The sequence below is a fragment of the Ranitomeya imitator genome, chromosome 7 (assembly GCF_032444005.1).
Source record: "Ranitomeya imitator isolate aRanImi1 chromosome 7, aRanImi1.pri, whole genome shotgun sequence".
Classification (NCBI taxonomy): domain Eukaryota; kingdom Metazoa; phylum Chordata; class Amphibia; order Anura; family Dendrobatidae; genus Ranitomeya; species Ranitomeya imitator.
Window position 1 is genome coordinate 154548719 of NC_091288.1, and position 25479 is coordinate 154574197.

A 25479-nucleotide genomic window follows, 5' to 3' on the forward strand; every position below is an offset into this window, starting at 1 on the left:
TCCTCCTCTGAGTGATCTTACCAGAACAGTCTCCCGCAGCAGGCAAATGGACTAGGGAAAAGCAAGAGTTTTGAAGCCCCTTACATACAATTTTATTTTAAGAATAAAGACAAACCCCGTAATAGAGTGATTTGCAGTTTCAAAACTTTCCATGACCAACAAAATTAAAAACAATTTTAGTAATTCTTTAAAATCCATTTTTCTGTTGCTACCTTGCTTTTGTTCATAAACTACATAAGTTAAAAACACAAAGCAAAAATTTAATATTGACAATCTTTTATTATACACAGAAGACATACAATATTCTTTAAAATCATCAGCATTACACAGAATGCAAAATACATTTTATTCTTGATACTTCAATCAGCTCTGATCTTTAAAGGGGTTATTCCCTTTCAAATATAAATGGTCTCTTGCTGCATTTTGTTTAAAGAAAAAAAAAAACACACTGTACTCATCTTTCCTGGGTCCACTGGCGACACTGCTACCGGTATTTGGCTTTGGTTTCAGCGCTGATGTCACATCAGCGAATCATCAAGATAAGCGGCTCAGAGCTACACCGGAATGCCCGCTGAGAACTACACCAGAATGCCCCGCTGGGAACTACACCGGAATGCCCCGCTGAGAACCACACCGGAATGCCCCGCTGGGAACTACACCGGAATGCCCCGCTGAGAACCACACCGGAATGCCCCGCTGAGAACCACACCGGAATGCCCCGCTGAGAACCACACCGGAATGCCCCGCTGAGAACCACACCGGAATGCCCCGCTGAGAACCACACCGGAATGCCCCGCTGAGAACCACACCGGAATGCCCCGCTGAGAACCACACCGGCATGCCCCGCTGAGAACTACACCAGAATGCCACGCTGAGAACTACACCAGAATGCACCGCTGAGAACTATACCAGAATGCCACGCTGAGAACTACACCAGAATGCACCGCTGAGAACTACACCAGAATGCACCACTGAGAACTACACCGGAATGGCCCGCTGAGAACTACACCGGAATGGCCCGCTGAGAACCACACCGGAATGGCCCGCTGAGAACCACACCGGAATGGCCCGCTCAGAGCTACACCGAAATGCCCCGCTCAGAGCTACACCCGGAATTTCCTGCTCAGAGCTACATCGGAATACCCCGCTCAGAACAGCTGAGCTCAGGAATCGACAGCTGCGCTACCAAGGTGATGTCATTGCCGTAGTCCATGCCACATACTGGGAACAGTTGCCCAGTCGCCGGTGTACCTGGGGAAGATGAGTACAGGACATATTGTTTTTTAAAACAAAATGCAGCAAAGAACAAATCATATTTTAAACACAACTCCTTTAAATAACCTCTCTCTGCTCAGTCATAGTTGCAGGTTACAAGTAATTATGAACTGTACCCTATAAAACAAAGTTACTAAAGGCTGTTTTGATCAGAGTGGAAAATGTGACATACAGTATTAAATCAAAGCAACATTAAACATTATCATCTTCAGATTATTTTCAGACCACAGTTTTATAGATTTCAAGTAAAGTGCAGCACCTTAAATTAATGTCTATTTAAATAAAATAATTTAGATTCAAAAGCTTTAATACAGAATAAAAGTGGATTGTATATTTCAATTTATTAGGTTATTAATAAGAAATCTTCTTAGATTTGCTTGTTCTATTGATTTATGCAGTGTCTTGACAGAATAGTGACTACTTAAATAAAAAGGTAATTAAACTAGAAACCTGTACCTGCCAAACTGCTCATTAACCTGGGAATAAATATCTTTAATGACACCTGAACCTAAACTATCAGGAATCATATGGTATTGAAGGCACTGCCAAGCATACATTGGATTTCTTTGTTGTGACTCAGCATAGCAGATAGTTATATCTCCAAGTCTAGATTGGATGCTAGGATTGTTATGGTGTCATGTAAATTTAATTTATTGCTTTTCCTTATTTTCTTGATATCTTAGACTGGTAATAGATTCTGGGTGAAGATACAAGGGATGATTAAGGGAGCTTAGTCTCCAGAAACGCGTTAAGATTCTTACCCATATGGTTTTTGCTTAAGTTTGTATCCTCCATGTTTAAGTTTGTGAATAAAGAAAACTTTTTTTCACGGATTCGGTGAAGCTGGACATTTTCTGCTCTTGGATTCTGCACGCTTGGACACAGCGGGTCCGTGCTCCCGAAACTCAGCTTATGCATCACGGCTGAGCTGGTTTATATTCCTTCTTTCAAAGTGATCATACAAACCCAAGAAAGTTGACCATTAGCGGTTCTCCTGCAGAATCTGGTGCTTGCTGAATTGAATATTAAACCGATTACACACAACAGAATAATTTGGGGCTTATTTATCTAGCTCGTTTTTTGTATTTTGTGTATATGCTTTGTACGTTTTTTTTCTATATATAATGGCCAACAATGTGCTTTATTCTAGAGCATTGTTTTTACACTGCCCTATAATAACAGCTACATAGGACTGAATAGTTGTGGATACCAAAGCAGAAGTTGGGCACCCACATAAGAAGGCAGAAACTAATAAGACCCAGTACAGACTTGACAGTTATCACATGTTAGGTCTGTGTTTTAGCCTGTAACTGGGAGTAGTATGGCAGTTTCAAGTATAGGGGAAAGTAGTAATAAGAAAAGTAAAAATAATAGTATTTGAAAAGAATAAATCAATGATTAAAAAATAAAATAATCATTTCACCAATCATAGATGAAGCTCTGCCTCTGACACATTCAGCATAACTAGGGCACGTCCTATACTAAAGTAACATTGCACAACGGCAGAAAAAATATATCTAAAAATGAAACGGCTATATCCCTAAAATAATAATGCCCTTTTGTCATGAAAAAAAGATGCAAATTTTGACCAGTGTAAGCAAAATCCCCTTCCCAAAATAACAATAAAAAAGTACTGTTATTAAGGGGTGCAAAGATACTATTCAGCGGGTGTTCTGAGCGAATTTTAATCCTCCCTGGAGATGCCGGCTTTCCGTCACCGAGGCGTGCCTGGAGCGATTACACTAGCAGCGGCAGTAACCACGTCCCGGCACTGTGATTGACAGCTCGTGGTGCAGAGCAAGCTGTCAATCACAGTGCCGGGGCGTGCTTACAGCCACAACTCACAATGCAGCGGCCGCGCCTGGGAAGAATAAGAACAGTTTTCAAAGGTGAATACTCACTTTAACAGTAAATTAAACTGTACAATAAATGAAATTGTACTTACATCAAAATTGTGCTACATTTGCACTTCACTTTTTAAACTTAATTTCATAATAATTTCATATTAGGAAAATAAAAATTTGTAAGCTCTTATTTTGCTTATAGTAAAATCATTAATATTTTCCCTTTCTCACGGGGAATTAGGATTCATGATTAGATGCACAATCTAGTTTTACAGTCAGTCAGCGTTAAAGGGTTTGTTGCATCCTCTTGTCTTCAGGAGCACACCGCTCTCCAGCCTCCAGACACCTTGTTTGCTAGGGAAGGGGGGACGGGGAGTTCCTTTAGATTGACAGACCTCGGCGCTCTCCCATTCTGTAAGCAAAGGCATTTTTGCCTTGGCAGCATCAGAGAAGCAGAACGATACTGCAGCTGGCCAGATCCAACCAGCTTCAGATCAGTGCTTTCAAGTCCATAGCAAAGAACTTGAAAGTGCGGGGTTCTTTGCCTCCACCTCATATAGACTGCAGTGGTCGGTAACTTGGGTAACTGTAAACTCTAGAATAAAAAATAAGAGATAAATTGCAAAGTTGCTTGTTTTTACAGGCACTTTACAATTTTACTCATTTAAGAAGATGAGACAACCCCATTAACACTGACTATCCAGCTGCTCATACATAGACGGACTATGAATCACTGGATACAACAACGTTGTGACATATTTTTGCAGGAAGTCATTAATCAGTAACAGAACTATCAGTATATGATTAGATTGTACTACCTGCAGAAAAACTTTGCAGAAAAACAGATGCAAGAACAACGTGTTGAAGTAAATGAGCGCAGCAAGCAGATGCATTGATATGACATACTTCATCTTAGTGTAGAGTCTCAGGCTGTAAATGCCTCATTAGAATCTGTCATTGAAATGTATAGCAGTTTGCAAGCTTTAGGGATTCCTTGCAAGGCTAAGGGATTTGTATCAAAAAATGACCCAATAGTTCTTAGTTTCTTTTTAGTTCTGGAAATTTTCCTTGCCTCTGATATTATAAAGGCATTATATTATCCTAATGACTTGGGGACTGGAGTCATACAGCAAAGTATATTATCCAGAGAACTGATCATGCTGGCTTCTCCATGCTAATGACTAGAGTATCTCATTCTAAAAAATTCCTCTCGTATGCTCTCAGTGTCGACCTCTTCAGTGCCAAACCAAATGACTTTCCCATTATTGATGTCTTCCTTTAATTTTCGCTTAGAAACCGTCAAAGTGCCGGGGTCCTCTGTAATGTTGGGGCCGGTCATCAATACGTAGCAAGCATGACGGCTGCGTTCAAACAGGGCAGCTAAGAAATAAAAATGAAAGATTGTTGGACATTGGAATAATATGTTTTCAATGCGCCAAGTGTACAAAGCTATGACCTGACATAGATAAACCAAGGGCGCCATCTATACAAAACCACAAAGGAGTAGAAAAATGCACGTGACACATCATTCTGGATAGCTCTCCCAGAAAGTCCAGGAGACTCCTAGAAGAAGGGGGATATTCCAGAATCCACAATGATCTAGACAACATCCTGAAACGGGGCATCATCAGAACATGGCCGGCTGTGATTCCTATGTGAGAAAGGTAGGACCCAAGAGGCTCAAGCCCGGTCCTAAGTCTGTAAATAGCGGTAGGGTCTGATAGGGCTAATAGATTAAGGTCTCACAGAATCAATAACCCCCTTCATGAGCATATAATGTAAACATGTGTCATATGGGCGCAGGGGAAATATGGACAGGCATCTGCCTGAAACATCAATGACAAGAACTAGCTGTGGTTGCTGTTGTTTAACCATGTAGATGCCGTAATCAATCACTGAAAGTGACATTTCAATGGCTTGGCTTCTGGGCCACTCATGCAACAGCTCTCATGATGCACCCCACCTTACACCCACCACCCGAGACCACAGCCGGTGGATTACCATACCATCACTGCTGGTGTATGAAGGACAACCATAAAATCAAAGGAAAAGACTATTTTTATAAGGAAATGTGGGTTTTTCCATGTGAAGAATATTGTGGCTGTCAAAATTTACATCCTAAAAAGAAAGACAAAGTAGTGATGACACTAATATAAAAGGCATGATATAAAAGACAGGATAATGCGCCAAACTAAAGGGTTATGTTATGTAATTAAATTCTCTTGTAATAATTGTATGTGAGCCATACAAACGCCCCCTATTCAATGGAGTTGGGAGCATTTCTATACTATAGGGCAAAAATGCACGATCCACCCATTGTCCCAGCCATTAGGTTGAAATACCTAATGGGAGAAGTGAATGCAGTGAATATATGAAATTGAAATATCTTGGATGAATTGGAAGCATTTTAGTGGAAATATATATCGCAATTTTTCAGACTATAAGACGCATTATTTTCCTTCCAAAATTTGGAGGAAAACGGAGGGGGTGCGTCTTATGTCCGGATGTACTTGCTGTGGATGGGGAGGAGGGGAAGCAGCAGCAGCGATGGAGCTGTGGGTCACAGGAGACAGGAGTCGGCTGTTGCGGCTAACCCCTGTGCCTGCTACTAAAGAGAAATGAATATTCACTGCTCCCCATATCATATAGATCTCACTTGCATATACACTCCTATATAATTATATACACTCATGTATACTCATATATCCACAGCTAATATATACACTATAATCAATTGCTTAAAATGGCTGACATAAACTGATATAAGCCAGACAGACTGTTCGGGGGATTTCCAGCCAAAAGCGGAACAGCACCAGATGTATTAAGTGATGATCACATGTCTCAACTTTCTCCTAGATGCAGACAGCTACACTTTAGTTGCTTAATCAGCATTCATTTGTGCATTAATCACAATATTTCATATATATTTAGATAACCAATAACAGAGGAGATTGACAATATGGTAATTAACTAACCACCCCTTTCTATATGCAATTATAAATCCATGTATGTACAATAAATCATCAGTATTGATGGAATGCTTTTCTGTCACCATAATGTACAGTCCATTCTTGATCAGTGCTCAAAATGCTCAGTCTAATTGGGAACAGCCGCATCACACACAGGGATAGATTTATCCAAACCAAATTTCCATAACACCCATAGTCCCTCCTACCTCCGTACACTGATGCCGGCGCCAAGAAGTGGGAGGTACTATGGACATGGAGAGCAGTGAATATTCATTATCTTTAATAGCGGGCAGTGTTAGCCATAGCTGTCGATTCCTGCGGCTGCTGGGCGATCATGTGTGCCTGCTATTAAAGAGAATGAATATTCACTGCTCCCTACGCCCATGGGAGTGGAGAGCAGTGAATATTAATTCCCTTTAGTAGCAGAAACACATAATCGCCCAGCCACTGCAGAAAGCTGGGGGCTCCGGCTACTGTGACTGCTTTTAAAGTAACATGAATACTCGCTGCTCTCCACTCCTATAGTCCCGGCATGGGGAGCAATGTGTATTCCGGCAGCTGTCCTCGGCTTGTAAGCAGCGCATGACAGTAGTGTCATGCGCTGCTTACAAGCTGAAATCAGCTGCTGGCATCAGAACAGGACGCTGCGAGGGAAGGTTTGTAAAATATTTTTCTGATGAGAGTCATGCATACCAGGATGGGGATGGGGTCCATGCATACCAGGATAGGGATGAGGGCGCCATGCATACCAGGATGGAGAGGAGGGGGCCATGCATACCAGGATAGGGATGAGAAGTCATGCATACCAGGATAGGGATGAAGGGTCCATGCATACCAGGATTGGGATGAAGGGTCCATGCATACCAGGATAGGGATGAGGAGCCATGCATACCAGGATGGAGAGGAGGGGGCCATGCATACCAGGATAGGGATGAGAAGTCATGCATACTAGGATAGGGATGAAGGGTCCATGCATACCAGGATTGGGATGAAGGGTCCATGCATACCAGGATAGGCATGAGGGCGCCATGCATACCAGGATGGAGATGAGGGGGCCATGCATACCAGGAGGGGGATGAGGGGTCCATGCATACTAGGATGGAGAGGAGGGGGCCATGCATACCAGGAGAGGGATGAGGGTGCCATGCATACAAGGATAGGGATGAGAAGTCATGCATACCAGGATAGGGATGAAGGGTCCATGCATACCAGGATAGGGATGAGGAGCCATGCATACCAGGATAGGGATGAGAAGTCATGCATACCAGGATAGGGATGAAGGGTCCATGCATACCAGGATTGGGATGAAGGGTCCATGCATACCAGGATAGGCATGAGGGCGCCATGCATACCAGGATGGAGATGAGGGGGCCATGCATACCAGGATAGGGATGAGGGCACCATGCATACCAGGATGGAGATGAGGGGGCCATGCATACCAGGAGGGGGATGAGGGGTCCATGCATATTAGGATGAAGAGGAGGGGGCCATGCATGCCAGGATAGGGATGAGAAGTCATGCATACCAGGATAGGGATGAAGGGTCCATGCATACCAGGATAGGGATGAGGAGCCATGCATAGCAGGATGGAGAGGAGGGGGCCATGCATACCAGGATGGAGGTGAGGGGGCCATGCATACCAGTATAGGGATGAGAGGACAATGTATACCAGGATGGGAATAGGGGCCATGCATACCAGGATGGTGAGGAGAGGGCTACATTTTTTACTTCAATTTTTTTCTATTTTCCTCCTCTAAAAACTAGGTGAGAAAAATACGGTATATTATACATGAACCAGTTACGTTTAATATAAGAACTAGGAGTAGACATTTTAATATGTAATATAAAGATATATATTATTACACATATGGGGACCCTATAATGAGAGTAATAACAGCAAATGAAAACAGTTGGAGCTTTGTGATCGTATGCGGTGATGGGATGTCGATCTTGGAAACACAACTGGATGGCTGTATGAAAAGGCAGGTGATGTCTCTGCACAGTGCTGGTTATGGCTTATTTGAACAATGGGGAGGTGCTACCGACAAGGGCGTTCTCTGTGGACATTCGGCTTTTGGCACAAACATATCTTAAGAGTATAAACTATAGTCTATAGAAGACTCAAATTGAGCCAGAAACTCCACGCAGAACACAGCAAAACACAACTTAATGCCAACTACAGATAGTTTCAGAATATGCTTCAGGGTGTTCTATCGATAGAGTAGATCAGAAGGAGTTGGCTGTAGTGTTTGCACACCAGCACAGGGGTGTAGTAATACACATGCAAGGTTGATTTTTATATTTTATAAAAACAATATAAGTTTGGTTTCATTGTAATTGATCTGAACTGGTTACCATCGTTAAAGTAAAAAAAAAAAAACGCTACATACTTACCTATCGCTGTCTGTCCTCGGCGCTCTGCTTCTCTGGTCTGGCTGTGAGCACCGGTCAGCCGGAAAGCAAAGCGGTGACGTCACCGCTCTGCTTTCCGGCCGCTGTGCTCACAGCCAGACCAGAGAAGCAGAGCACCGAGGACAGACAGCGATAGGCAAGTATGTAGCGTTTTTTTTTTTTTACTTTAACGATGGTAACCAGGGTAAACATCGGGTTACTAAGCGCGGCCCTGCGCTTAGTTACCCGATGTTTACCCTGGTTACCGGGGACCTCGGGATCGTTGGTCGCTGGAGAGCTGTCTGTGTGACAGCTCTCCAGCGACCAAACAGCGACGCTGCAGCGATCCGGATCGTTGTCGGTATCGCTGCAGCGTCGCTATGTGTGACGGGGCCTTTAGGCTTTCTGATCCTCAAATCTTAACACTATACCAAGTGAGATAGTGCTAACAATTAGCTGATACTTTCTAGAAATCATTTGGAGTAAACTTACCGCTAAACAGGATTATATTTTCAGTATGGTTGTTCAGCTGGAGAAGGGCATTCGGGTGTGATGGGTGAAACATGAAAAGGTTTTCTTCTGACTCCTACAGTGACACAATTAAGATTTTACTATATTTCTGCCTCTTTAAAACTTTTAAAGGGATATTACTGAAATAAATGTCACATGACCCAAAGGATATAGTATTATAAATAACAAATTGTGAAAAACGTAACAGTATTGCAATGCGTAATTTTTCCCAGAAATGTTCATAGAATGATCACCATTCTTTCCGATTGCTGTTTTGTGCAGATTATGAAAAAAAAAATGTCTTAATGCCATTTGGAAGCTGTCAGCAAGTGGGTTCTGATAATCCCAAATAGGAGTCTATTTAATGTATGTCTGTATAGTAATGTAACCCCACAGCCATGTTCACCAACAAAGGGGTAGCTAAGGCTACGTTCACATTTGCGTTGTGCGATGTTGCGTCGGAGACGCAACGCACAACGCAAACAAAAACGCAACAAAACGCACGCTTAAACGCAGCGTTTTGCAACGCATGCATCCTTTTTTGCCGAAATTTGGACACAAAACAAAATGCAACTTGGTGCGTTTTCTGCGCCCCACACTTGCGGCAAAAAAAACCGCATGCATCGCAAAACGCAGCACAACGCATGTCCATGCGCCCCCCATGTTAAATATAGGGGCGCATGACGCATGCGTCGCCGCAGCTGCGCCCGAAGCAACCGCGCAAAACGCTAATGTGAACGTAGCCTAATGAAGGAGTTCATCCGTTAATAAGGGTACAAAGATTTGTATGTGTTGTGCAGCTAAGCTGTTCTGGATATTAAAAAAAACCAAAACAAAAAAAAAAACAATATTAGAATATGGGGGTTTCCAATCTCTGCACACATACTAATCAGCTGTGTAAAGGGGCTCTACTGCTACAGTGTCCCCTGTTTCTCTGTCATTCTTTACCAGGCACAGCGCTACACATTTAGTAGTGGCCATGCATGGTACTGCAGGTTAGTCATATTCACTTTTGTATGAGAAAACTGTAAACATGGAATGAAAAATAATGGTTATTGCAGAGTTACAGTCCCTTCAAAAATCTGATCGGCAACACTAAAAGGGCATTTACACGGCAAGATATTCGTGAACAAGTGTTGTTAAAAACACTGGTTTTACAATTATCTTGCAGTGTAAACAGGTTGCCGATCACCCAAGCTAATATACAAAATAATTGCTCGTACAAAGACACGTACACTGATGTTGGATTCCAGGTAATTGACTCCCCAGAACAGAAATGTTGAGCGGTGGTCTCCTGTATTCAACACAGCAGGGTTCTGTCTCGCAAGTCCCAAATTCAGCTCAAACGCCCACTGCAAAGCTCCACTGTTACTGTCCACTATAACAACCTGGACACAAAGATTATTGGGGGACATAAGAGATCAATAACATCAAAGCAGAAAATATATGACTACATTTCACACATCCAACATAAAACATGATTAAGTCAAGGGTTTTTTCAAAATTATACAGTCACGGGGAGCTACCTGTTAGTAATGAATGTATAATAATAGGTCAGGACTTCAAGCTAATATCAATAGTTTTATGGCTGGGAGGAGGATGAAAAAAAGACGTTAAAACTGCAAATAACGAATGCCGATTGCATTGCATTGTGTGCACAATGATTAGGCGAGCACTTTGACCGTATCATTATTTTTATGCATATTTTCCACCTCTAAGCTGTAAGAACCTGAATGCTTATTGGATGAAGCAGATCAGGTGATGTGTATTTGTGTAATGAAAGATGGTATGACTTAAGGATATCAACATCCTTCATCACGGTGTGCAGAATTATTAGCCAGTTTGTTATTCTCAGGAAAAATGGGTGAAAAGATAAGATTTAATTGACTGAAAAAGTCAAAAATTGTTAACACACCCTATAGAAGGATGCGGCACTCTTGCAATTACTAAGATTCTCGGACATTATTACAGGATCATCAAAAGTTTTGTTGCAAATGGTCAACAGGGTCGCAGAAAATATGTAAAAAAAAAAAAAAGACGCACATTAATGGCCAAAGATTTGAGAAGAATGAAACGTGAAGCGACCGGGGATCAATTATTCTCCAATGTAGTTATATTGCAAAAATGCAACCAGTATACACTTAGTATGCAGGAAAATACATAGCAATAGAATACATATAAGTAAGAGACCCCTAGTCTAATCGTATTGGATACGCCCCCCTGACAAAGCTGCGGGGGAAACGCGTGTAGCGACCATTGGATCAGGCCACACACATCTTCCCTTCTTGGACACATCACCAGATGTAAGTACTGTCCGCCTCCATAGGCAGATCTAGGTCCTCTTTGAACAGTCTTGGCATATAGCCTTCAGACTAGGGGATCCTGAGCACTTTCTTGTTTATATCTATTACCCTAAATCACTATGTATTTCCCAGCATACTAAGTGTGTGCTGGTCCATATTTTAATACTACTTTGTTTTTTTGCACTTCATTAATTTGATCTTTGTGCCAATAACGATGTTTACTTTATGAGACTTTACTGCATTAATTTCCCCTGTGTTGGTAATGTGTACCTCTATGAACAGTGTCTGGTAGGCTGTCTTTGGTGCTGCCAACAAAGTTGATAGTCAGCAGATTAAGAAACTAAGACTCCATGGATGGAAGGCTTATTACAGTTATGGAAAAAGAAGGGCGGCTACATGGATCACTGATACTTTTTTGACATGTCAGAAACGTATTTCAGTACATTTTGAATTGTTTGGTTCTTATTCTCACTTTAGCAGATGATAATAAACAATTGAGATGAGAAAATATACATTTTTCATTTAATTGTATAATATTTCTGCCCACCAATAGTTGCTCAATAGTTATGCACACATAGATATTCTCCCAAGAAAGAAAAAAAAACCTCACTTCTTTTTTAGAAATTTAGGTTTCAAGTTTATTAACTTTTTGGATTGACCGATAACACTGTGGTTGTTCAATAATAAAATTTATCATGACAAATACAAATTGCCTAATAATTGTGCACAGTGTATTTATAAAACCTATGAATTCTTAACCATTTACAGTCTGTAAAATAACCAACCTTCTTTTTGTTCATTCCAATTTCCAGCTCCATCATTATAGATAAGACATCTCTCTTGAAAAAGCCCAGAGCTGGTTTACTAGAAAAATAAAAGACAAAATAGTTTCCAATAGTTCAGTATGTGTCAGCAGTGTGTGCACAGATGTATGATAATCAGAAAGAAAAAAAAAAGGCACCATGGAAAAAACGGATCGCCAGGCTGCAGTAACCGTGGGCTCAACCAAGGAAAAAAGAAGAAAATGGTGGCACTCACCAGTTCTGTATAAAAGCCCAAAGTTTTATTCACATTATTGATGGTACAGGAAAGAGTGGCACATGTACCTCTCTCCAATGCCAAAAGTTTAATAATTTGTATAATATATAGGTCTGTCTTGTACTCTTCTATAAATTACTATACCTTCAATGCACTATTAAAGGCTCTTGAAAATATAACAGTGTCACATGCTGACAAGACTGTTGGTAATGTAATCACTTCAAGAAAAAAGAAAACGCAGCACTCACCATTCCTTACAAAAACAAAGTCCTTTATTCCAATTTACTGGGACATACGTGCGGTAAGCAGGGGGAGGCAGGGAGAGCCGTGAGCTGTCCACAATTAAGGAATGGCGAGTGCCGCTTTTTCTTTTTTCTTGAAGTGATTGCGTGAACCACACACTTGAGCTAAGCACCACCGACATTCCTAGTAGTTACCGCAAATGCTCACAGAAGGGAAAGAAATGACCATGTGTAATGGCTGAATGGTGCCGCAGTTTCTTGCCTGTTGATACTGTGATTCTGTCGTAAAGGTACCGTCACACATAACGATTTCTTTAATGATATTGTTGCTTTTTGTGACGTAGCAACGATATCGTTAACGAAATCGTTATGTGTGACAGCGACCAACAATCAGGCCCCTGCTGGGAGATAGTTGGTCGCTGGGAATGATCAGGACCTTTTTTTTGGTCGCTGATCACCCGCTGTCATCGCTGAATCGGCGTGTGTGACACCGACCCAGCAATGTGTTCACTGGTAACCTGGGTAAATATCGGGTTACTAAGTGCAGGGCCGCGCTTAGTAACCCGATATTTACCCTGGTTACCATTGTAAAAAAAAAAAAAAACAAAAAAAAAAAAACACAGTACATACTCACATTCCGTTGTCTGTCACGTACCCCGGCGTCAGCTTCCAGCACTGACTGTGTCAGCGCCGGCCGGCCGTAAAGAAGAGCACAGCGGTGACGTCACCGCTCTGCTTTACGGCCGGCGCTTACACAGTGCAGGGAAGCTGACGCTGGGGGATGTGACAGGAATGTGAGTATGTACTGTTTTTTTTTTAACTTTTACAATGGTAACCAGGGTAATTATCGGGTTACTAAGCGCGGCCCTGCGCTTAGTAACCCGATATTTACCCTGGTTACCCAGGGACTTCGGCATCGTTGGTCGCTGGAGAGAGCTGTCTGTGTGACAGCTCCCCAGCGACCACACAACGACTTACCAACAATCACGGCCAGGTCGCATCGCTGGTCGTGATCGTTGGTAAGTCGTTTAGTGTAACGGTACCTTTAGGTTTTTGCCACATATTTTGATTCTAGCCATGCGTCATTTACTGGGTTGCTTGCTGTAGTTGTGATAAGATCACTGTTTTATCAGCACTAAATTATCACTAGAGAACCAGTAAACCTGCTGCCAACACAGTCCTCCATATTCATAATCTCTGTATAAGCCACCAATCAATGATTGCTATCTTTCTGCCTATGCACAGTGTACACAGAAAGCCGTCAATCAGTGATGTGAGCAGGGTACTACAGAGCTCAGCATTCAGAGAACTAGTAGATTTTCAGCAGAGAAAAGTGATTCTATCAACACTCCAGCAGGCAGCCCAGTAAGGCCACGTTCACTCATTCAGTATTCGGTCAGTATTTTACATCAGTATTTGTAAGCAAAACCAGGAGTGGGTGATATACAGAAGTGGTGCACATGTTTCTATTATACTTTTCCTCTGATTGTTCCTCTCCTGGTTTTGGCTTACAAATACTGATGTAAAATACTGACCAAATTCTTAATGTGTGAACGTGACCTAAGTGACACACTACTGGAATCAGTATCTCTGGCCCTACATCATGCTGCTCTCAGATGAGGTAGTAAAAACCTAGTGACCGATTCTTTTTAAGTATTACATTGATAGTATGGTTAAAAAAGCCATACTGTCCATCACATTTTTAATAAAAGAGTGTGTGAAAATGAAAGGTTATCTTGAACAAGAAACTCTACCCTCGATGTTTGATCGTTAGGACAAGCTTCACCCTTTGTGTCATTGAAAGTGATGAGCTACAGTTCCAGACTCAGCTGCCCATATTGGCAGGCTGCTCCTTCACTCATTGTGCTGACAGCTAGGAATATTACAGGGTGAATCCAAAAAATACAGCTGGCCTACTGTGCAGATAGGCCATAATTGTTTCAAGTATCACAGAAGCGCTATAGTTACTCATCTTCTTAAAGCCTCACTCACACGTCTGTATTTCAACATGTAGGTGGAAATATGGGGCAACTGCATGGAGTGTAGCTTGTGGCATAAAATATATTGGTTGCACAAGTCATAAAATAAAAAACATAAAATAATAACAGAACATTAATAAAAAAAAAACGGCATATTCAGGTGCTGTGAAGCACTTTGTGGGCAGCCATAATGGAGATATAAAAAATAATTTTACATTTTTTGGCATTTAAAAAGTGGCATTGCCAGATGGAGGTGGAAACTGATAAAAAAAAACTTTTTATGAGGTGACGTCCCAACCTTCAGTATTAGGTTAGTATTTGACATCAGTATTTGTAAGCCAAAACCAGGAGTGGGTGATAAATGCAGAAGTGGTGACCTGTTTCTTCTATACTTTCCTGGTTTTGGCTTATAAATACTGATGTAAAACACTGACCAAATACTGAACGTGTGAACATGGCCTAAGGAAAGCTTTCTGGATTACAAAGCTAGATACCAAACAACCAAAACGCATGAATTACAGGAATGACACAACGTTACTTTATTTAGTTATTTATTGTATAATAGGTCTAATAAGGATTTACTGTATATACTCAAGTATAAGCCGGACCGAGTACAAGCCGGGGCACATAATTTTGCCACAGAAAACTGGGTAAGCTTATTGACTTGAGTATAAGCCGGGTATGTATTGTCCCCTCATCCCTTTCCCGGTATACGTGGTTCCCCCCGTCCTGTCCTGCGTGGCTGCCCCTGTTGTATGCATGGCTCCCCTCGTTGTATGCATGGCTCCCCCGTCCCATCCTTGTTTGCTCGGCTCCATCCTTATATGCATGGCTCCCCCGGTCCCATCCTTGCATGCATGGCTCCCCCGGTCCCATCCTTGCATGCATGGCTCCCCCGGTCCCATCCTTGTAAGCATGGCTCCCCCGGTCCCATCCTTGTAAGCATGGCTCCCCCGATCCCATCCTTGTAAGCATGGCTCCCCCGGTCCCATCCTAGTAAGCATGGCTCCCCCGGTCCCATCCTTGTAAGCATGGCTCCCCCGGTCCCATCCTTGTAAGCATGGCTCCCCCGGTCCCATCCTTGTAAGCATGGCTCCCCCGGTCCCATCCTTGTAAGCATGGCTCCCCCGGTCCCATCCTTGTAAGCATGGCTCCCCCGGTCCCATCCTTGTAAGCATGGCTCCCCCGGTCCCATCCTTGTATGCATGGCTCCCCCGGTCCCATCCTTGTTTGCTCGGCTCCATCCTTATATGCATGGCTCCCCTGGTCCCATCCTTGCATGCATGGCTCCCCCGGTCCCATCCTTGTATGCATGGCTCCCCCGGTCCCATCCTTGTAAGCATGGCTCCCCCGGTCCCATCCTTGTAAGCATGGCTCCCCCGGTCCCATCCTTGTAAGCATGGCTCCCCCGGTCCCATCCTTGTAAGCATGGCTCCCCCGGTCCCATCCTTGTAAGCATGGCTCCCCCGGTCCCATCCTTGTAAGCATGGCTCCCCCGGTCCCATCCTTGTAAGCATGGCTCCCCCGGTCCCATCCTTATATGCATGGCTCCCCCGGTCCCATCCTTGCATGCATGGCTCCCCCGGTCCCATCCTTGTAAGCATGGCTCCCCCGGTCCCATCCTTGTAAGCATGGCTCCCCCGGTCCCATCCTTGTAAGCATGGCTCCCCCGGTCCCATCCTTGTAAGCATGGCTCCCCCGGTCCCATCCTTGTAAGCATGGCTCCCCCGGTCCCATCCTTGTAAGCATGGCTCCCCCGGTCCCATCCTTGTATGCATGGCTCCCCCGTTCTCCTCACCCTCCTCGCGCCATCGCTGAACATCCCTGCATCTCCATTGTCCCTGTGCGGCAGCTTCTTCCTGTGATGAGCGGTCACGTGGTACTGCTCATTAAGGTAATGAATATGCGCTCCACACCTATTGGAGTGGAGTTGTGTACATATTCATTACCTTAATGAGCGGCAGCACCTGACCGCTGAACACCGGAACAGGAAAGAGCTGCCGGCGCCAGGTCAGAGATGCAGGGATGGAGATGCAGCGACAGAGGGTGAGTATTCATATCTTCTGGAAGCCGGTGGCTGTAGCTGTCACTGTGCTACAGCCGCTGGCTCCCCACTCCCCCGCCGGCTTTCTGGACCATGATTTGTGTATAAGCCGAGGCGAGCGTTTTCAGCACACAAAAAATGTGCTGAAAATCTCGGCTTATACACAAGTATATACGGCAAATTATCTTTTGGACGGCAGCAGATCACGTTTGCTGCATACACATTTGCCTAATTGTAATTATCGTCTCCAGATGATTGAGGGAGGTTTGTTTTTAGGTACCATATGTTTCCACAATGTTTTTGAATTCTCTATGACGAAGAAAAAACACTCCTACGCTCTGTGTGCCCTATCATGTGGATTTTAACTGTTTGACATATATGGAATAAAATTTTAAGATATCTATTTTTTTGGGATGTGCCAATCATCTTTATTTTTCTTGTGAAAAAATAGTACTTGTGTCATCAGTGTTTTGGATCAGTGTGTGGTCCGTGTGTCCGTTTTACCATCAGTGTGTCATTAGTGTTTTTGACAGACTCACACTGACCCTCTTCATCCGAGGTGCCAGAAAAAAAATCGACATATGAACAACACTATAGCTTATACTAGGTACATGGTCTATCTGTGAAAAAAAAAAACGCATACAGCATGTATGTACAACAAAAATTACAATGTACGTGTGTGTGTGTGTGTGTGTGTGTGTGTGTGTGTGTGTGTGTGTGTGTGTGTGTGTGTGTGTGTGTATATATATATATATATATATCTCAAGAGAATGCCAAGAGTGTGCAAAGCAGTCAAAGCAAAAGGTGGCTACTTTGAAGAACCTAGAATATAAGACATATTTTCAGTTGCTTCACACTTTTTTGTTAAGTATATAATTCCACATGTGTTAATTCACAGTTTTGATGCCTTCAGTGTGAATTTACAATTTTCATAGTCATGAAAATACAGAAAAATCTTTAAATGAGAAGGTGTGTCCAAACTTTTGGTCTGTACTGTATATATATATATATATATATATATATATATATATATATATATATATATATATATATATATATATATATATATATATATATATAACACACACACACACAGTATATACCGTATAAATAAAAAAAAAAAATCAGGCAATTTACAGTGGCTTGCAAAAGTATTCACACACCAGCATCACCACTTGGTATTTTTAGTCTTTTACTACATCACAACCTTAAATTTTACTGATTTTTTTTAGGGTTTGCATCAGTTCATGTAAAGAAAATGAAATGCCTACAACTGTGAAGATTTGTTTTTCTTTTTTATTGTGAAGCAAACAACAAATAGGACAAAATACCTGAAAACCTCAGTGTGCACAACTATTCAACCCCCTAACGTCAGTACTGTAGAGCCTCCTTTGGTGTCAATTACAGCTGCAAGTTGCTTTGGATAAGTCTATGAGCTTTCCACATCTGGCCACTGGGATTTTTGCTCATCCCTCAAGGCAAAACTGCTCCAGCTCCTTCAAGTTAGATGGTTTCCTCTGGAGAACAGCAATCTCCAAGTCTGACCACAGATTATCAATTGGATTAAAGTATGGGCTTTGACTAGACCACTCCAGAACATTTAAACGTTTCCCCTTAAAGCACTCTAGTGTTGCATTAGCAGTGTGCTTTGGGTTATTGTCTTGTTGGAAGGTGAACCTCCGCCCCTGTTCCAAACCACTGACAGATAAACAGGTTTTGCTCAAGAATATCCCTGTATTTTGCTCCATCCTTCTTCTCCTCAACTCAAAACATTTTCCCTGTCCCTACTGCCGAAAAACATCCGCACAGCATGATGATGCCACAGCCATGTTTAATTGTGGGGATGGTGTTTTTGGTGTGATGAGCTGTGTTGGTTTGGTGCCAGACACAGCGTACCTCTTGCTGGACAAAATGTTCAATTTTGGTCTCACCTGACCCACAGCACCTTCCTCCATACATTTGGGGAGTCTAACACACGTCTTTTGGCAAACTGAAAACGAGCCTTACAATTTTTGTGTGTAAGTAAAGGCTTTATTTCTGCCCATTATTCCATAAAGGCCACCTCTATGGAGTGTACGGCTTATTGCGGTCATATGGACAGATACTCCATTCTCTGCTTGGGAACTCTGCAGCTCCTTCAGGGTTACCTTTGGTCTCTGTGCTGCCTTTCTGATTAATGCCCTCCTTATCTGGGCTGGGAGTGTTGGTGGGCGGCTGTCTCTTGGCAGGTTTGTTGTATTACCATGTTATTTCCATTTGATGATAATGGATTTGATGGTGCTTCGGGGGATCATCAGAAATTGCGATATTTTTTATAATCCAACCCTGACTTGTATTTCTGAACAACTCTGACCCTGACTGGTTTGGAGATCTCCTTGGTCTTCATGGTGTTGGTTAGTTACTGCTGTCACTTGTTAATGGTGTTGCAGCCTCTGTGGACTAGCAGAAAAGGTGTGTGTATATACTGATAGGCCATGTGACACTTTGAATGCACACAGGTGGACTTCCTTTCACTAGGCATGTGACTTATGAAGGTAATTGCTTGCATCAGAATATTTTAGCTGCTTCATAGCAAAAGGGATGAATAGATATGCACATGCCAATTTTTAGTAATTTGATCCCATAAATTTAATTTATGTCTGTATTCTATACCATGAGTAAGTTCTGCACTACGCTGTAGATCTGCATTTATCTTTCACTGACACATGCTGACTTATAACTGTTGTCTCTGATACTGCTCTGTTTTTTTCTTTTGATTTGTTTATTGCATCTGTGCACATCTATGATACTGAGACAACATATACTTACCTATTAAGGCTTCTTTTACACTTACCAGGTTTTTTGCAGCCCATTATTGTGGGCCATATCGCCGCAATTTTCAAGGTCTGACGTAATATCAGACAGCAAAAAACTTGCGGATCGCCGTTTTCCAGGTTCCCAATACTATAGCAAAAGTATTGGGAAAAAAAATGGCGGTCTGCAAAACTGGAAGTGACGACGCACCGCAAAAACAACACTTCTGTTGTTTTTGCGGCCCCACTGATTTTCAATGGGGGCCGTGCCCGTATGTCCGTAAGCCGTGAAATATATCGAGCAAGCTCTATATTTTTTCACGGCCGTAAATACGGCCCTCACGGCGTTCTTACGAATTTTTGCTGCCCCATAGTAATGCATTGGGGCCGCAAAAACGGGCTGAAAAAACACAGCAAGTGTAAAACCAGCCTAACGTTGTCACTCTTGTTTGTGCAATTGTTCATATGTTGCCTGCCATATGATGTTTGTACTCCCATGGATGACACTTTATATGGATGGGCCCCCCTTTCTTGTTCCCTCTATTAATTGTTACGTAACTGTTTTTCATGTTCTAATAAAATCATGGCTTTTATTCCATTTGGTGATTAATGGCTACTCCATCCCTTGTTTTGTGTTTGCATGTATTCCTCCCTTCCAAACATTGTTTGTATTTTTTTGTGGTGGAAATGCTCTATTCCTATAGTACCTAATCACATTTATCTATGATGTGCTATTTGAATAATAAAATAGGTAAAAAGCCAATTGGGGGTGCTGAATACTTTTGCAAGCCACTGTTGCTATATAGAAAACACAAAACAAAACCTCTCCCTTGTTAACCCCCTTAGTGACCACCGATAGGCATTAAAATGGCGGCAGCAAAGGGTACTTATTTCCTTATTACGGTCCGGATTTTCCGGTGTCTTATCACGTACGTGATCGCCATTATTCTGTTAACAACAGCGATCACAAAAAAAAGTGCGTCGGCTGTTTCAGTGATTTCTCTCTCTTCTGACATGATATACATGTCAGAGCAGGGGTGTCAAACTGCATTCCTCTAGGGCTGCAAACAGGTAATGTTTTCAGGATTTCCTTGTACTGCACAGGTGATAATTTAATCACCTACACAAATAATGAGTTGGTGATTAAATTATCACCTGTGCAGTACAAGGAAATCCTGAAAACATGACCTGTTTGCAGCCCTCGAAGAATGCAGTTTGACACCCCTGTGTCAGAGGAAAGAGAAATGATAACAGACCCCCCTGGTACCTCCACATCCCCCTGGAAAGCAAATGGCATGCGCAGTGTGCCTGCCAACATTTGCAGATCTGCAGAACAGTACCTGGCAACAATAGGAAATTTTTCCTATTGGTTCTTTTTGATCACTGTGATAGGGTCTATCACAGTGATCAAAATTAAAAAAAATAGTAAATCAAACCCCCCTTTGTCATCCACTTAAATAAAAATGATAAAATTATTTACTTTTTTTTCCATTTTTTGCAGTTGCGCTTAGGGTTAGGGTTGGGGTTAGGTGGTGGGTTAGGGTTAGGGCTAGAATTGTTTTTTTTTTTTTCAAAATTAAAAAAAAAAAAATTATGACAGCCAGTGTTGAGCACTAGTGCTCGCTACTTGAGTTTGCACTGGGTGGTCGGGTATGCACAGAGAATTGTGGATCCCCTGCATTTTTTTTAGTGTCTAGCAGCCATGAAACATGCAGGGCAGGGACTTGAGCATGTCACTTGAGCACCCGCGATATTTGGTGCATACCCGAGCACCTGATGCAAACTGGAGTAGCGAGCATTTGCGCTCAACACTAATGACAACATATTCAATATGACGACCTAATGTTATCAAATTCTGTGTCGTACCTGTGGGTTTAAAATGCTCACTATACCCCTGGATAAAATCCTTGAGAGGTGTGGTTTCAAAAATGGGGTCACGTATGGGGGGGGGGGGGGGTTCCACTGTTTAGGCACATCGGGGATCTCCAAACAGAATATAGGGTCCCGCTAATTATTCCAGCATTTTGTTTTTTCAAAAACTCAAATCCATCCCCTCCTGACCCCTTCCGTGCGCCCAAACAGTGGTTTTCCCCCACATATGGGGTATCGGCATGCTCAAGAGAAATTGCACAACAAATTTGGGGGTTGATTTTATGCCCGTTACCCTTGTGAAAATAAAAAATTAGTCTAAAGATATTTTTTGTGACAAAAAAAGTTAAAATGTTCATTTTTTTCCCACATTCCAAAAATTCCTGTGAAGCAACTGAAGGGTTAATAAACTTCTTGAATGTGCTTTGGAGCACCTTGAGGGGTGCAATTATGGTGTCACTTTGGGGTATTTTCTGTCATATAGCCCCCTCAAACTCACTTCAAACGTGAGGTGGTCCCTACAAAATGGTTTTGCAAATTTTGTTGGAAAAAATGAGAAATCGCTGGTCAACAAACAAAACACAAATGATGTTTCCAAAATTGTGCTGATGTAAAGTAGACATGTGGGAAATGTTATTTATTAACTATTTTTGTGTGACTTATCTCTCTGATTTAAGGGCACAAGAATTCAAAGCTTGAAAATTGCAAAAAAAAAAATATTCAAATTTTCACCAAATTTCCGTGTTTTTTTTTTTCACAAATAAACGCAAGTTATATTGAAGACATTTTACACTATCATGGAGTACAATATGTCACGAAAAAGAAAAATCATATCAGTGGGATACGTTAAAAGCGTTCCAGAGTTATAACCTCATAAAATGACAGTGGTCAGAATTGTAAAATTTGGCTTGCACATTAAGGTCAAAATTGGCTCAATCATTGAGGGGTTAAAAAGGGAGGGATTCTTAATTTTTTTACTGCTAATTAGCAGTAGTGGGCGACCATGTGCAGTGATTACAAGCTCTTCACAATAGATTTTTTTTAAGCACTGCTCTGAAGTCGGCCGGGATCTGTGGAGTGTACCGTTCGCTGCCAATCTTGAACAGTATCCATGCTATCATTTTCCTCTGAAGCTGCAGAGGAAAACATGAATAACATAGCAACGTCAGAGAGTGCACAATTTGGGTCAGAGGTGCATTAATGCTGCTGGTCCGATCTGTCAAACAAGCAAGAGTGCACCAACTCCCAGCAAGCAGAAAACAGAGAACCTGGGCAGCGGTGTGCTCCTGAGCAGTAATCATGAGAACAACCCTTTGTTTTATGCAGCATTAGCGCTGAAAAATTGCACACGTCTGTCATGTATAAATAAAAGGAACACCTGTCACACAAATCCGATGTGACATCAGATTTTCAAGTGAAGCTCTGGTGCAATCAGACATTGCGGGTGCATTGAATAATGCATTTTGGGCAGCATGGTGGCCTAGTGATGTGATCTAATGATCTGCAGTGCTGGGGTCCTCCGTTCAAATTCAACCAAGGGCAAGATCTGCATCGAGTTTGGATGTTCTCTTTATATTTGGGTAGGTTTCTTCCAGGTACCCTCGTTTTCTATCAACCCCCAAAATACAAACTAATAGGGATCAGTGGTGGAATATGTTGGTACTATATAAGCACAATAAATTGTATGACTCAATGCATTCCAGTGGATAGTGGGACTTGTGTGAATGATTAGAAGCTTCAACCTTTTTTTATGAAAGAAAAAACATTTAACATAAATAAATAATTCATATAATGTTATGCATAACTGTTCAGACCAAAGCCAACATCATAACTATATAAATTATATTGCAAATATACAGTGAGACGTATACTGACTTCATTGATTGTGAATGTTTTTGTACATTTTCAAAATAAACTTTGAAAAAAAAAAACATGAAAAAAGCTAAACCAAAAACTAATCGTTTTACCTTAAAATGTTGGTTGTGTTCACAGACCACAATGTTTGAAACTTTTGACCATCCAGCAATTCTGAAACTTCAGATTTTACAACCAAAATGTTGTTGTAGTATCTCCCAGGCACATTTAATAGATAGAGAATTGTACCAGAGCTAAAATAAAAACACACACAAAAAAAACAAGGGAAAAATAAAATCTAATGAGAAAATTTACATAAGTTACGCAGTGCAAAAACAAATGTAGTACATTTGGTAAACTGGGAGCAATATACAGTCATGGACAAAAATTTTGAGAATGAGACAAATATTAATTTTTCCAAAGTCTACTGCTTCATTTTTTCTAATGGCAATTTGCATATACTCCTGAATGTCAGAGTGATCAGCTTAACAGCAATTACTGTACTTGCAAAGTCAATATTTTCCCAGCAAATGAACGTTAACCCCCGAAACACATTTCAACATCATTGCAGTCCTGCCTTAAAAGGAGCAGCTAACATCGTTTTAGTGATTGATCCATTAACACAGGTGTGGGTGTTGATGAGGACAGGGCTGGCGATCAATCAGTCATGATTAAGTAAGAATGACATCACTGGACACTTTAAAAGGAGGCTGGTGCTTGGTATCATTGTTTCTCTTCAGTTAACCATGGTTATCTCTAAAGAAACACGTGCAGCCATCATTGCACTGCACAAAAATGGCCTAACAGGGAAGAGTATCGCAGCTACAAAGATTGCACCTCAGTCAACAATCTATCGCATCATCAAGAACTTCAAGGAGAGAGCTTCCATTGTTGTCAAAAAGGCTCCAGGGCGCCCAAGAAAGACCAGCAAGCGCCAGGACCGTATCTTAAAACTGTTTCAGCTGCGGGATCGGACTACCAGCAGTGCCGAGCTTGCTCAGGAATGGCAGCAGGCTGGTGTGAGGGCTTCTGCACGCACTGTGAGGTGGAGACTCTTTGAGCAAGGCCTGGTTTCAAGGAGGGCAGCAAAGAAGCCACTTCTCTCCAGAAAAAAACATCAGGGACCGACTGATATTCTGAAAAAGGTACAGGGAGTGGACTGCTGAGGACTGGGGCAAAGTCATTTTCTCTGATGAATCCCCTTTTCGATTGTTTGGGACATCTGGAAAACAGCCTATTTGGAGAAGAAGAGGTGAGCGCTACCACCAGTCTTGTCTCATGCCAGCTGTAAAGCATCCCGAAACCATTCAAGTGTGGGGTTGCTTCTCAGCCAAGGGAATCGGCTCACTCACAGTCTTGCCTAAAAACACAGCCATGAATAAAGAATGGTACCAGAATGTCCTCCAAGAGCAACTTCTCCCAACCGTCCAAGAGCAGTTTGGCGCCCAACAATGCCTTTTCCAGCATGATGGAGCACCTTGCCATAAAGCAAAGGTGATAACTAAATGGCTCATGGAGCAAAACAGAGATTTTGGGTCCATGGCCTGGAAACTCCCCAGATCTTAATCCCATTGAGAACTTGTGGTCAATCATCAAGAGACGGGTGGACAAACAAAAACCAACAAATTCTGGCAAAATGCAAGCATTGATTATGCAAGAATGGTCTGCTATCAGTCAGGATTTGGTCCAGAAGTTGATTGAGAGCATGCCAGGGAGAATTGCAGAGCTCTTGAAGAAGAAGGGTCAACACTGCAAATATTGACTTGCTGCATTAACTCATTTTAACTGTCAATATAACCTATTGGTACTCATAATATGATTGCAATTATATTTCTGTATGTGATATAAACATCAGACAAACACTAATAAAAACCAGAGGGCAGTAGATCATGTGAAAATATAATTTTGGTGTTATTCTCAAAACTTTTGGCCATGACTGTATACCAGCCATAGTTATGCATGCTAACTATAACTGTAAGATCCCTTATAGTAGAGGTAATGTAAACTTTTGTTTTATTACCCTTCAGGTTTTGAGCCATTCTAGTTTCTACTTTGAGATTGGGGAGGTGAAGGAAACAAGTGTTGTATATAATGAGACTGGTGAGGTGGAAGGAAACAAGTGCTGTATATAATGAGACTGGGGAGGTGGAAGGAAACAAGTGCTGTATATAACGAGACTGGTGAGGTGGAAGGAAACAAGTGCTGTATATAATGAGACTGGTGAGGGGGGAAAAAACAAGTGCTGTATATAATGAGACTGGTGAGGTGGAAGGAAACAAGTGCTGTATATAATGAGACTGGTGAGGGGGGAAAAAACAAGTGCTGTATATAATGAGACTGGGGAGGCGGAAGGAAACAAGTGCTATATA

General features: G+C 42.0%; 1 protein-coding gene across 2 annotated transcripts in view; it reads right to left on the reverse strand.

The window, feature by feature from the left end:
* Positions 1–259: 259 nt before the first annotated feature.
* Positions 260–25479, reverse strand: part of FAM234A (family with sequence similarity 234 member A) — a 70081-nt gene continuing 44861 nt past the window's right edge. For both annotated transcript variants that reach the window (XM_069733929.1, XM_069733928.1), the window contains exons 8-12: positions 23224–23364; positions 12078–12156; positions 10225–10377; positions 8972–9065; positions 260–4499 (exon numbers count right to left, since the gene is read on the reverse strand). In XM_069733929.1, the coding sequence (XP_069590030.1) occupies positions 4294–4499; positions 8972–9065; positions 10225–10377; positions 12078–12156; positions 23224–23364 (673 nt within the window). In that variant the 3' untranslated portion in view covers positions 260–4293. The remainder of the gene's footprint in view (positions 4500–8971; positions 9066–10224; positions 10378–12077; positions 12157–23223; positions 23365–25479) is intronic.